Consider the following 14,284-nt stretch of genomic DNA (forward strand, 5'->3'; position numbering starts at 1 on the left):
ATCTCGTCTACAATAGTTGTTATTTTCTCTAGTGAAGTGTGTGTGTGTGTGTGTGAGAGAGAGAGAGAGAGAGAGAGAGAGACAGAGACAGAGACAGAGACAGAGAGACAGAGAAAGAGAGAACATGAGTGCACTTGTCTGCAGAAGCCAGAACAGGGATCTGGATTTGTAGGTAGTTATGAGCCTTCCCCCACATGTGGATGCTGGGAACTGAACTCTGGTCCTCTGGAAGAGCAGCAAGCACGCTCAACTGATGAGCCATTTCTTTAACCCCAATATTTACAATTTCTTTTTATAACAGAAATTTCCAAATGATGTTGCTCTTGTCTATGAAAATATAGTTGGTAGTTTCCTTGCCTCCTGCATGCTTCCTGACAGGGAAATAAGCGCTGAGGGGCTGCTCTGATTTCCTTTGTTAACAGGACTGGAAAGCGAACAGTTTGGTGAGCTCTTATCTCTTCAGCAACTCAGGGATGAATCTCCCCACCCCCAGTAAAAACTTGTCATATTTATAAACCATTATTATTTCAGAATCATCAAAGGAAACATGTATCCACGTTAGGGAAGGAGCTTGTTTATTCTAGAGTTTTCTTCACTGTATTTTTAACATTGAGGAAATTACTGAAAAAGCTTTGGCAAAGTGAAGACAGATGGATAAAATCAGACTGAGTTGGTGGAATGCATGAACTCCTAAACGAGGGCAGGCATCCTGTGCGTGATACCTGACCAGACGTTTGCCCTCAGGGAGCTAGAGGTCAGTGTCTCGAAGGAAGCTGGGTGGTACTTCAAATCCACAATGGCTTTCAATCTTAGAAATAAAGATTTTTATCATTTTGCAAAGAGCTGTTCCTCACTAGCATGGACATTTTATTAAATGTTAGCATAGGTGTTGGCTTTAGGACTACCCCAGAAGGGAAGAATTTTGACAAGGACTCACTCACTCTTAAATGAGCGGACCTTAAAAACAACAACAACAACAACAACAACAACCAACCAACCTGGTTTTAATTAAATGTACCTCCTTACCTGCTGTCCAGAGACGTTTCGGAGAAAAGTTTTTCTTCTTCCACTTACTTCTGGAACATCTTGTGAGTGGGAAGCTATGGATTACTAGTAAAGTCTTCTGGCTTTTTGTTTCTTCTTAACCTGCATGGCCAGTGTGGCTGTGTGTTGTGATAAGCACAGATTATAATCAGAGTTTAAAGGGCTCTGCACCTGGGACTGAGCAGAAATCCTGGTGGAAGCTGTGACGCTGTGTGAGCCGAAGGGCAAACACGAATTCAAGCAGCATGCATTTGGAAAGAAAATACTTTTTAAAAAGTTATTTAATTTTAAACCTTTTATCTTTTATTCATGTGTGTGTGTGTATGTGTGAGTGTTTGTCACGTGTGTGCTGGTGCCTGTGGAAGCCAGAGGAAGATGCCATATCCCTCAGAGTTACAGATGGTTGTGAGCTTCCCTCCACCCCCCGCCCTATATGGGTTCTAGGAACAGAACCGAGGTCCCTGCAACAACAGCAAGTACTCTTAACCACTGAGCTGTCTTGCCAGCCTCTCATTGCTCAGGTATGGAGGTCAGAGAACAACTTTCCCTCCTATTTCTCTGGGTTCTGGGGTTTAGCTCATGTCTTCAGGCTTGCTCTGCAGTGCTCCTACCCAGCCAGTCTCATGTGTTACAGCCTCACGTGTATAGTGTGGTGACATCAGGCACATTTAGTGTCCTTCACCAAAGCTTTTGCATCATCTGATACCAGATCTCTATATTCATTAAGTAATTTTCTCCTCCACCTCTTCTCCCCCACCCTTGGATATCTCTGCTCTATGAATGTGGCTACAAGAAGGACCTCCCATGAGCAGAGTGGTACAATGTGTCTTTCTGTGCCTTACTTATTCCACTGAGCCTATTCTCAAGCTTCATCCGGGTCATAGCATCGGTCAGATATTTTCTTTTTCTGGTTGAATAATAGTCCATTGTATGTAGATAGCACATTTTATTTGACCATTTACCTGTTGCTGAATCTCATTTTCACAAGGTGTGTTACAAATGGATTTTAAAACGTTAAATACAGCAGAAAATGTGTGATGTGTGACATAATCACTATTGTGTCAGGAAGCATAGATGTGGGTCCTCTGTGTCAGGGTTTATATTTTTTGAAGGGAAGTTGAGAAAGGATCTTGCTATGTAGCCACAGCTGAACTATTGTGCCTAGTTTGGGTGCCCTGCTCTTGCCTCCTATGCACTGGGATTACAGGTGCATGCTACCATGCATGGCTAGAGTCGTGCTGTAAAATACTTTCTCACCATCAGGGATTGACTGTGAAAGTGTGCACCTGTGACCCCCCTCATGGCTGTTCGCTTGGTGTCTGGGCTGCCACACAGCACACTTTGTTTGCTGAGTTTTCATGCCTCGCCACTGAAAAGTTTCCTAGTAGACGAGGCCTAGTACAGGGTGGAATAAATGCCTGGTACAGACATTGTAAAAGCTCTGGAGCCCACTTTGTTCTATGCAAGGGGCTGTGCCCTTTTACTACTCCCTCTTGATTCTTGTGGATAATTCACTCGTGGGAGCGACTTACGACAAAGGCCAGCAAAGTCTGTTTCCATGAAAGGCCAGCATGAAACTGCATTGTGGGTACAGAACATCGTATTTCCTCTCCTGCCGAGCACAGCTGGGCACAGTGGTGTAGACTGTTCTACTCTGGGATAAAATGCATCTAGACTCAAACTTCCTGCTACTGGCTAGTTGTGATCAGTTATGCACAATTAGAATGCAGTTTCTCATCTTCAGGAAAAACCTAAAGGACCATAGGTGACTTGTTCTAAGGGTGGAGAGGTATAATGTAATAATATTATTAAAGTTTCACATAATCTTATTTCCTTTGTTTCCTGTAAACTTACGAATACAGTTACCTACTGCTTTTCCAATGGGTTTTCTACATGATTTATTTGTGGCCTTTATATTAAATTTTTCCTTCTGTCGCTTGTGTTGGTCAGTTTTGAATCACTGAATAATAACCTGTTAGTTTGATTTACTGCAAAGAGCAAGGTCTTTGTGGTCACCCAGCTACTGTCCTGAAGTCTGAAAGACTGTGATGACCTTTGATCTGTAACAGCTCAGAGCAGAACTCAGCAAGGGCTTGTGTAGAGTGTCCCAAATGCCATTGTCCCCAGCCACATTTCTACCAGGCTATGGATTGTCCTTAGAAATGGGCAGATAAAAGCAAGAGCAGCAAAAACCGTGGCTCATCTTTGAAATACTGAGAGATTTATATAAACAAATGGTTCATTCTTGCAAATTCAACCAGGAATACTTACATTAAGAAGTAATTTTACGCAGTTACCCATTTGTTACATACTAGATAAAAGATTTTTGGAGAAGAGTTGCATACTCAACTGTGTGTGTGTGTGTGTGTGTGTGTGTGTGTGTGTGTATGTGTGTGTGTTGTGTATGTTACTAAAGTCTGTTCTCAGTGAATTGGATTTTAAATTTTGTTTTGTTTTCTACTTTATTATTTTTTTTATAATTTTGAAAGACTTATTTATTTCATATACATGGTGCTCTTTCTGCATGCACAGTGCATTATTACTTGTAATGAGCACGCCAGCACTGAATCATGGTACCTGTGCCTAGCAGGTCCTGGGACACTTTTCACATTGGCAGCTGTGCAGTTTTTCCTGTGTGGGAGAGGGCTTAAAGTATTAAAAGAGAGGCAGGAAGAGCAGATAAACTCATGGGCGTAGTTGTTTTTCAAAATCCCACATGTCCACAGTGATACACTCAGGAGGAATCTGAGATAATCAGACACAAACCAGGCAGCATTGTTTTCAAGGTCTCTCATGAACCTCTTGACCCCACTGTGCCCTGGAGCAGCCAGCAGCAATCTTGGGCATGCCTGGTGGCTGTGCTCTAGTATTGGCTTGGTAGGGGATACAGTGTCCTTGCCTTTCACTAAAGTTAACTTCTGTGTAGGACTCTGCAGTTACAATTTTACATTCTCTGCTTCGATGTAGACTTTATGTCCTCTAATATTCTACTAGTTTGTCAATAATCGTCTATCCTGTTTCAGAGAGGAGTGCCCAGTGCACACATAATAATTAGAACTGGTCCTACTGCTCAAGTCTAGTCTGCCCCTTGTCGTGATTGGATTCCACAGGAAGTCCACAGTTTTTTTTTTAAATTTTTTATTGATTTTATTGAGCTCCACATTTTTCTCTGCTCACCTCCCTTTTTCTCCCCTCCCCTTCAACCCTCTCCCATGGTCTCCTTGCTCCCAATTTACTCAGGAGATCTTGTCTTTTTCTACATCCCATGTAGATTAGATCCATGCATGTCTAGTTCTCTGGGATTGTGAACTGTAGGCTGGTTTTCTTTGCTTTATGTCTAAAAGCCAAGGAAGTCCACAGTTTACAAGTGAGCTGTGGTGTCATGAGCACAGCCTGAGGTGCATTTCCGCTAGGCCCTGGAGTCTGGTACTCTAGGTATGGGTGACACTGCAAGGCAGAATCGGGCAGCCACCTGCAGTTGGGATAGTGCTTGTAAGTGGCTGGAAGTGTAGACTCAGCATGTGTGGGTGGTGAAGCGGTGTGATGCTGGGCTGAGGGTGGCATCCATCCAGGGCTGCTGAGTAGGTCTGACTTCTTAGCAATAAGGCACATTGTCACAGGGTGAGGGAGCTACTTGACCAGGGACAAATGTTTGCTTTTGTAAATAGATTTCAGTTACCCGACACAGAGCATATTTACTTTCGAGTTGAGATGAGGTTTTCATGCACAACTGAATTTTACTTGCAGTGTTAGGGATGGTGCGTGCCTGTTGTGGGTCTGGGATGGTAGTAGCTGGTCCTGGTTTGGGGACAGTTTGGTTTGCATCATTTGTTCTGGTCTTGTGTCATATGAGGCCCCTAAGTTGCAGATTTCCTGCCTTCTGAGTTCTACACTTGTCCCTTTGTGGTCGGATGGTTGATTTCCAGCAGCAGAGTGTTCCTGCAGGTGGCCAGTCCGTACCACTCTGTCTTGGCTTGTCCTGTCCCGTGTTCACGCTTTCTCTGGTCTCAGTCTGTGTCCACTCGTCTACTGCGCCATCCTGTGCTCAGCCAACTCTTTTGCCACCTTCTTGCTCTTTGCTTTTAGGCCAGCCTGTAGCCTAGAGGGGAATGCCATGTCCCTTGCACCTTGGGGCCTTTTAGGTCTGGAAGCTGGTGATAGAGACCTTGCCCTTGTGATCCCTCCTCTACTCCTGGCTCCCTTGAGGCTCATCTCAGCCATATGTATTGCTGGTCACAGTTCCACATTTTTTTCAGCACTTGGGTGCTGGGTTTTGGTCTTCTTCTCATGTCTCTGTTGACACTTACTCCATGATTACAGTGGCAGCATGAACTGGGGACCAGAAACCCCAGTGTGCCTGGGACTGGGGTGGATCTGGCATAGTCTGTAGATTTAAGACTTGCATAGGACATGGGACTTTACTCAAATTGAGACGAGTGGGCCACCCTACCCAGAGTCACTGCTCTAAATCTTGTTAGTAGCAGCAACTGCTTCTGATCTGAAGTTCCCAGATCTCACCGGCTGGATGGAACCTTGTGTTGTGTGTTTCACTTAGGATGGGTCATTCCAGGACTGTGGCTTTCCTTACCGCCCTTTCCTTCTATTCTCGGGGGGGGGAGGGGGTTTGGAAGGAAGGTTGGCTCTGCTTTGCTGAGTGTTCCCACTCCACGTTGACACCCTGGCATCTCTAACATCCTCCTCCCCACCACCCGTGTCTCTCCCTAGATGGCTGAGCCCTGCCAGAGAAAGTTGCTCCGTAACTGTGAGATCCGTTTCCCATCTCTGAGGGCCTCAGTGCAGCCTGAAATGAAACCTTTTCCTCGTTGGCCCATACTCTGCACAGTGCCTGTCAACCCTCTCTATACGTCATAATACTGGAGTTTCACTCTTCCCCCCCTTCCCCATCTCATTCTCCCTAGTCAGACACGCCACTTCCCCAACACACACACACACGCACACACACACACACACACACACACACACATCAGGCATGTGAAAGCCATGTTTATTTTTTATTGTCAGTTCTTCCTGCTGACCTTTAACATTTCTGCCTGGTCCTGCACCCCACCCTCCATTTGCATATTTTCTGTCTTAATGGAAGAAGAGGCCCTCTCACTTCCTGTTTCCAGCCCCACTAAGCCTAGTTTAGTATGTGTTTAGTAACATTCTGATGTCTGTCTTACAAATGTTTCTCCCTTTTCCAATTTTAGATGATTATCAGTTCTTTTTTTAAAGTCAGAGCAAAGTTCACTGTTTTTGGTTGTGTGTGTGTGTGGGGGGGGGTGTGGTGTGTTTTGAGGAATACACATGTCCTGTAAGCCTTTATTCCATTGTCAGTAGGTTGTTATAAGGAAAACATTCTATTTCCAATTGGAGCTGAAATACACTGTTTTCCCTCAAGTTTTTACTGAACAGATCGATGTGGCCTTTCTATGGCTGTCCTGAGATTCCAGCTTCCCCTTTTATTTTGGTATCAGGTCGGGGGACTTTCAGATGGAAGAACTGGTGTGCATTGAGCTTTCGCACTCAGGGGCGGGGTTTGCATTTTCCTCACCTCTGTTCTAGCCCAGGTGGAGTGCTTTCCTCTCCTAAGAGCTTGGAAGAGGATGTCTGCGCTCTGGCGGTGATGCTATTCCTTCGTGACTAGGAAATGACCTGACAAGAGCTGACAGCCGCTCTGTGGGCTTAGTGTCTGGGCCGTTTGCTGCTAGCGTGTGTCACTTCGCAGTTTTATGGATGGAAACTGGAGTGCTTTCAGAAATGCGAGGACACACTCTGCTTACGCCTGGGTTTGGAAAGGACATTTGGCAGCTGTTGTGGCTGAGGCAGCATTTAAAGGACGGCTGCTCCGGAGCTTTTGTCCTGAGTGGGCCAGAGTCCAGATCTGATGGCAGCCGCTCTCCTGAAAATGGAGCAGCTTATCGTGTTTTCATTTCTTTGATTTACATCCTTTGTGCTGTAATTAGTGATTGCTAAGATGCTTGAAGACTCCACACAGCCTCCTCAGAGCAAGAACGCCTCGTGCTGCAGCTGAGAGCACCATCATGCGGACAGCTCCATGACCGTGTTCTGCTGTGGCTTTGCTAACGTGAGCCTCCCAGAGTATGCCGGTGGCTCTGCCGCCATTATGGAGGGCATGGCTCAGTTTGCCATGGAAAATTACACGACATAATTGTATACTCTAATAATGTTTGCTATGAAAAGACCATTTGAACCTCTATTTAAAACAGCCATAAATGCTTTACTTGACGATATCCTTAATTGTCATTATACTCGGCAATAGGCTAATTTACCATCTGTCCAATTTTAGCACAGGTTGAATATTTTGGAGAATAGAAGATGCACTTCAAGATTGCCCAGTGGTTTCTCCTAGGTTGAAGCCACTATTTCCTTTTGGGTCCTTCTTGGGCTTATAGCTGTCATTGTGAATTAGACTTGGCTGGAAAGGATTTTCAGACCTTGAGGATCAGGAAGAGGGGTTATTCCTGTTTTACTATAACCACAATCGGGAGGGGCCTTTACTCTTGCCCTCCTGTGATATGGATCGTGTGGAAGCCCCTCCCCCAGTCTAGTTCCTGGTCACTTTCCTACATGTCTTAGACCAAATCGGAGTGGCTGAAGATAGCTGTTTTATCTACATGCCTGTAACAGTTCCCGTCATGCCTTAGCCTTCTGTAGGACCCGCCCCTTCAGGTGTCCTTTACTGACCACATCACAGGTGGGTCCTGTAAGATTCTGGACCCTGTATCAGTTGTTCCTCCACTTACTCAGCTGTATTTCCTGTCGTAACGGAATATGCCCTCATCCGTCATATTAGCTTTGCCCCTTTGTGTTCCTGGGTCCTCTGTAAACTGCCCTGCCAGGACTGACTGCAGCCTGTTCACGGCTTACCTGAAGGAGAACTTTTACCTGACCAGTGCTTTCCCCAGTGCCCTAAACAGTTTGGATCTTAATTAGTGTTATGGTCATGGCTGCTGAGATTTCACTTTAGTTTTTACAAAAGAACAAGCACTCTTAGTGTGGACTCTTGTAATCCCTAAACCTGTGAAGGGCCTTTGTTCTGAATGGAGAAGTGTGCGTGTGTGCGTGTGCATGCGTGCGTGCGTGCTTGTGTGTGTGTGTGTGTGTGTGTGTGTGTGTGTGTGTGTGTGAAAAACGAAAATGCTGAGGAGGCAAACATTAGGAATTGAGCTGTCTGGTCCCCCAGACAGAGGGTGTAGGACACTTAGGGGCACTGAGAAAATCCTGCTGATTGAATGAAGCTGTGTTGTGTACTGCCCCTACATAACTATCGATTCAGTAATCTAGAGATTGTGGAAAATGCTAAATCCATAGCTGTATCTGTCTAAACTCAACCAGGGACGGAACCTAAGATGTTAAGACACTGCACATTCTAGGAGACACTCTAGCACTGAAATTTACCCCCGACTCCCTTTTGCTTTTACTTTGGAGACAAAATCTCATTCAATTACTCAGGCTATATGCCCGGCTCACTGGGTAGCCCAGGCAAGCTGTGATCTTGCTATTTTCCAGGCTCAGCCCCCTGAGTAACTGGGATTAGAGGCCTGCGCCCAGGCCCCATGAGCAGTGGCTGTTGTCATTGTCATGAGCCAGCTCCATTTGCAGGGTGACTCTGCGGCGCAGGTCGTGTTGTAGTTGTGTTATCTTTTACTGTCCTTACTCCAGCTGGTTCGCCCGGAAAGAAGCAAAGTCAGCGCGGTCTGTAAGAAGTGCACAGTTTGTTACTCGTCAGTTGAACCTTTACTACTGAGATGTTGACTTTTTTCTCTGACTGTCTTTTAATGAACAGATTTGGGCTCCCCTTTCTGTTTGGCTCTTGAGAATGGGTCAGAATGTGAACTCTTCAGACCCATTCTGATTATACCTAGTGGGATGTATTAGCAGGGCGTGAGGCAGGCTTGAAAGTTCAGTAGCCCAGCCTCGGTGGTCTGCCCCACAGGGTAGATTTAGACGTGCCCCTGCTCAGCTGCCCACCAGGCCCGACCTTCACCTTTGCCACATTCCCTGCCTTCACGGGAAGCACAGTCAGGATCCACTTTCGCAGTCCCGAACCAGAGGAAGACAGGAAGATTAGGAACAGGATACTTCTGGAAATTCCCATCCAACTTTCTTCATTTTCTGGCTTTTTAGTAATGCAGAGTATACATTATAAGCAAGCAGTCTTTTGTTGGTTCCAGGTTCTGGCATCTGTAGGAAGGCATTGTTTCCCTTTTATAGGTCAGGGTGACATTTAACTTTCTCACTTCTCAGAGCTAGAGGTGTTGCAGTTTTGAAAGGGTTACTGTGTCTGTGTTTAGCTAGGGGAGGTGAGTAATTATGGGCTTTGCTGTGAATTCCACAGCACAGAGGTGCATAGCTCAGGGCTTTCAGGGGTGTGAAAGGACCTGCAGGCCAAGGAGGAAAAGCTTGGGAACTGGGATAGGAGTTACTGGGACTCAGTGGTGGGGGCTAAAACATGAACTTTGCTCTTTCAGAATTCCAGGCTGCTTGACTTTAGGTAAGTTGCTAATCTCCTGAGCTCAGATCAGCTTACTCCTCCATCGGTAAGAACACAAATACTTCATGCATAGAACTATCAGGGAGCTTAAAGGAGATGAAATACAAGTGTTTCAAATAATGCCTGGAATGCTGTAAGCATTCAAAAGTTCCATGGTAATAAAGTAGTATTTCTGGGCTACTTGTGGACTGAGCAGTCATTGCTAATGTAATTACTGTTACACGTTCCAAACAACTGACTCCAAACCTATTGTAAACAAGGCTTTGCAGTAGTGAGCGGATCCAGCCACTGTGGGTGTTTAGTAGGAACAAACAGATTAGAGTGGATGCTTCGCAGGCCCGTGGAAGCTGCTTTGTACTACTGCCAGCCCATACAGGATAGATAAACGTGCTCATAGATTGCACTTTTTTTCTGTAGCAAATTTATTGAGCAACTTCATTACTTTAACGAGTGACAGCTGAGGGCTGGGGAGATGGCTCACTGAGTAAAGCACTAGCTATACAAGTGGGAACCGGAGCGAGACCCCAGAAGCCATGTGAAAGGTGCACATTATAGTATGCATGGCCGCAATCTCAGGCTCCCACAAAGAGAGGGGAGACAGAAATTCTTTGTCTAGTTAGTGAGACCATGCCTCAAATAAGGTAAAAGACAGGCTAGGACCAGCACATGAGTATTTAAGTTAGAGGTGGCCTGTGTTCTCACATCAGTGCCAGGTAACAGCTGTCCAGATGTTAGTTACAACAGTCACAGATTAGGAGGTTGGGAAAGAAGGTTAGGACAGGGGTTGACAGTGGAAGTATCTGTAGTAGATTGTAATGGGGAGGGTGAGGATGAGCCCTGAAGGGAGAGACTTGGAATGGGGAGGGTCTGGGAGGTCACATTCCAGGTCAGGGGCGGTGTGTGTGCAAGCAGCAGCTGGCAGAATTCTCAAGTTGGCTAAAAGGCAAAGGACAAGGTGAAGCCTCGGAGTGTGAGGAGCATGCTGGCTAGGTTGGACAGGGTGTGGTGGTTCCTGCTTGGGCTTTGGAGGACTCATTGGGGCGAACTCTGTCAAACAATGGGAAGAAAGTAAATTCTTAGTACAGAGAAGTGTGTGTGTGTATGCTTCCTTTTGTTGTTTGCACAGAACTGTCAGTACTAGGGTCTCTTTAGAAGCAGCGCAGAGGTGAACTTGTTCTTACCCTGCAGGTCCACTGAAGACTGTACTGTGAAGCCAGGCATGGCCCAGAGGCTTCCCCGCATCTCCTGGGAGAGCAGCAATAGCAGGGAGTATAGTTTAGATTTCAGTCAGGTGTGGAGGTGCCACACCACTTTGTGGTATCCAGAGCAGGCCTCTCAGTAGGTCAGGCTGTGGCAGAGGAGGATAGTGAGACCTGGGCTGATTCTGGCAGCCTGGGTGCTGACTAAGTAAGTATATTTCCATTTTCAACCCCAGAGTCCTGGCCAAGCTAGGAACAATCTACAAACTCATTAACCAGCACTTCTGGGTCTTTTGTGCATTGCTCGGGCAACCTTATCAGCTGTAAATTTCTGTTATCAAACCAGCTCTTATCAAAGTGGTTGGTTCAAACAATAGGAAAGACACTTTGTCTACACACTTAGGTTAAGCATTATTAAACTAAGTGTGGATATGTGTGAACTATATGACAGAGCATTAAGAAAGGAATGAAGTATTTTATGTCACATAGAAATATCCTATGCCTTCTGTATGTGCCTGGTCCCTTCTACACTGTGAGAGCCCCAGTACTGGTATAGGGCTGCATGCCAGGCATTAGCTTTTCTGTGGATTTCTGTGGAACATAGGTATGTTTGTGTCATAGATGGGAAGAACCAGACTTCTCTTGTTTCCCTTATCTAGAGAGAAGGAAAGTCTGTGACTCTGAGAGATGTCATATGTGGCCCAGCTGGATTGCCTGGGGTAGTAATGCAAATATGCGCTTGCATACATGTGTGCACAGTTTATTTTCATGTGTGTGCACATGTGCTCGTGCGCTTGTGTGCAGGGAAGGATAGGTCACTTTCTAAAGGCACAGGGACTGCTGTGTCTGACTTTTCCAACTCAGTGAGTTGAAGCTTTTTATCTTTGTAGTGAACATTTTAGGATGAAACAAAATTCATTTCTTCCTAATGGAATGGAAATAGAATTTATATTAAAAAATAAGAATGAGGTGAAATAGAGCCAGATGGAAGTAAAATGTTAGTCTCACAAAAAGAAAGAGTAAGGTACTTAATTTTATATTAAAATGCTAGCCTTGGATACTCTGCTTATTTTATGATTTATAAACTCTATCTGTGGGAGCATGATTCCAAGTTCACAGTGTTGTCAGTACTTAAAGTAACAGATACATTAGTAAATTTACTTTTGAAAGATTTTGTTGCTTAATTTGGTCTTATCTTGTTTCATAATAAATTTCTTTTAAGATCAAATCAAGCATTTCAAATCATTAAGTAGATTTGTATTAACATTGTCTTGTTTTCTGAACATTTAGAAATTCAGACTGCCTTATTTAGGCTGTGGGTATGTTTTCCAAGTAAAGATTACTACTCTGGCTTACAGCCTTCCCTGTTTTGAGAAAGTTGAGAGTTCTTAATTCTTGGGGTGGGATTTTAAAAAATTAGTTAATGACGTATGCAAAATATAAAGCAAGGAGCTTGATGGTGTGCTGATTTGATTTGTACAGGTCTGTGTACTTTCTGTCAGTCTTGTTTTTGTTTTTGCATAAATGACTACCCACTGTAATGAGATGTTTCTCTAGCCAAGGTTGAGAGCAACATTCATCTGTGGATATAAACACAAAAACTGCAAGGCAATCTGACAACATGACTGTTCAGCAAAACAAGGTCAATAGATTCTCTCCTGGGGCCGGGGACTTCCCTAGCTATGGGTTTTGACCATATTTACCGTACCAGGCATGAATTTCCTCCTGTGGTACAGGCCTCAAATCCAGTTAAGAGAGCGGCTCCTCTCCTCATAGAGTGGCCCACAGTTGGCCAGTGGGCACTTTTTGCTTGCAAGGCTGATCTTGTAGCATGTAAGGCACAGCACTGGTTAAGACCACTGGGGCCTTCTGCCCCAGCAGGACCAGCACTGTGAGAGCTAGCCCACAGGGACCATTGCCTGGTCAGTTTAAGACTGACTTTTCGGGGTCCTGCCACCAGTGATGACATTTTAAAAGCCGAATGTTTAGAGTTCTCAGTAGGAAGGTTCCTCTCATCCATTTAGTCAAATCTAGCATGTGTACTTAGCATGCTTCCGTCTAATAGCTAGTCGAGTGTCCCTCTTCACCCACTTTCTTGGTAAAGGATTGGAGACTATTGGCTAATGGTGTAGACAGGAAAGAGAAAATGTAACCCTGTTTGGAAAGCCCTGTCAGAACTTATTAGCTACTCTCCTGGTTTTTTCCTCTTTCCAAAACTCAAGTTCATGCGGTCCAACACCACACTGAGATTGTTTACTGCTCTGGGCAGAATTCCTGGCATAGTTGAGGCCTTGCCCCTATTAATTTCTGCCAGATTCCCCAAGCCACAACTGGCCCAGTCCCTTCACAGCAGCAAAACTCTCCTTCATCTCCTCCCTGCCCTCTCACTGACTGTGCCAAGGGCATTGTTGTGTAAGTGTGCTTAAGGCCAGTGGTTGTTCCAGGGCACTCCTCTACCTGGGTGATGGCCCCGATTTTATGGCTTTCTGCTGTCATTGTCTTGGCTTTGAATTCAGCCTGACAAATGTTAGATAACCCACCTCCCTTCCTTTAGTAAATAGACCAATGGTGAGGATTATATTACTTGCACCTGATGAAATAGGCCCTATTTCCCAAGGCCAGTGGAAGGAATTCATGGGGGAGGTATACTTGAGGGTGGGGCAGTGGGAGGGTGGAAGGGGAAAAGGTAGAGAAGAGGCCAACTGCTGACTCCGAACAGGCAGAGCCAGCTTCCCTGGGTAGAGGCGACAAGCCTGTGTGTGTGTTGGTGAGGGACAGGTCAGAGATGGCAGTCCGTGCAACAAGGCTGAGAGGTGAAGGTAAGGAACGCTCTGAGGGCAGTGGGACACCTCAGGGTTTGGGAGTGCGGGCTCTGCCTTTATTCACTGCAGGGACTTGGCTTTGAGGGTTCTCTCTTTCTCTCAGGCCAGCTCAGCCTCGGCGCTGCCAGAGCCCGGTGGCAGGCGCTCTGCAGAGCAGTGTTTGCTCATTGTTCAGCTGTAAGGTTAGCTGATCCGTGCGTGGTACGGCTGGGCTGACTTTGTCAGCTCTTGAAACTTCTTGAAGAGCTGGCTTTGGTGTATGGTGTTAGGAGTAGACCCGGGCCTTGTGCATGGCCGGCAAGAGCTCCCCTGAGCGACACCCTGCCCACTTGCTAAGCTCTTTCTTGTGCCGTTTGTCAGCAAGGGAGCAGACCAACATATGCTTTCTTCCCCCTTACCATCTGTTCCTGTGCACTTGTCCACGTGCCAGGGACACGTGGCCTGATGTTTGGTTTCTGATACCTGATCCTGGGGAACTTCTCTGCTCCTTGCTGACCATGTCTTAATGGAATTTAGTGGTTTTTTTTCTTTCCTTATCTTTCTTTCTTTCTTTCTTTCTTTCTTTCTTTCTTTCTTTCTTTCTTTCTTTCTTGAAGTTATATAAATGGACTGGAAGTGTTGCTCAGGTAGAGCTTTTGTCTAGTGTACTCAATACCTTGGGTTTTATTCTCAGTGCGCACGCACATGCGTGTGCACACACA

General features: G+C 45.5%; 1 protein-coding gene across 3 annotated transcripts in view; it reads left to right on the forward strand.

Annotated features, from left to right (window-relative positions):
* Fam107b (family with sequence similarity 107 member B) overlaps nt 1-14,284 on the forward strand; it is a 218,115-nt gene that overhangs the window by 173,625 nt on the left and 30,206 nt on the right. Inside the window, exon 1 of one of the 3 annotated variants that reach the window (XM_038333380.1) lies at nt 13,464-13,580. The exons of the other annotated variants lie outside the window; for them this stretch is intronic. Within the exon in view, the coding sequence (XP_038189308.1) occupies nt 13,547-13,580 (34 nt within the window). The 5' untranslated portion in view covers nt 13,464-13,546. Of the gene's footprint in view, nt 1-13,463; nt 13,581-14,284 lie in introns of those variants that run through there. 3 annotated transcript variants of the gene reach the window in all.

The sequence above is a fragment of the Arvicola amphibius genome, chromosome 6, assembly GCF_903992535.2.
Source record: "Arvicola amphibius chromosome 6, mArvAmp1.2, whole genome shotgun sequence".
NCBI lineage: Eukaryota > Metazoa > Chordata > Mammalia > Rodentia > Cricetidae > Arvicola > Arvicola amphibius.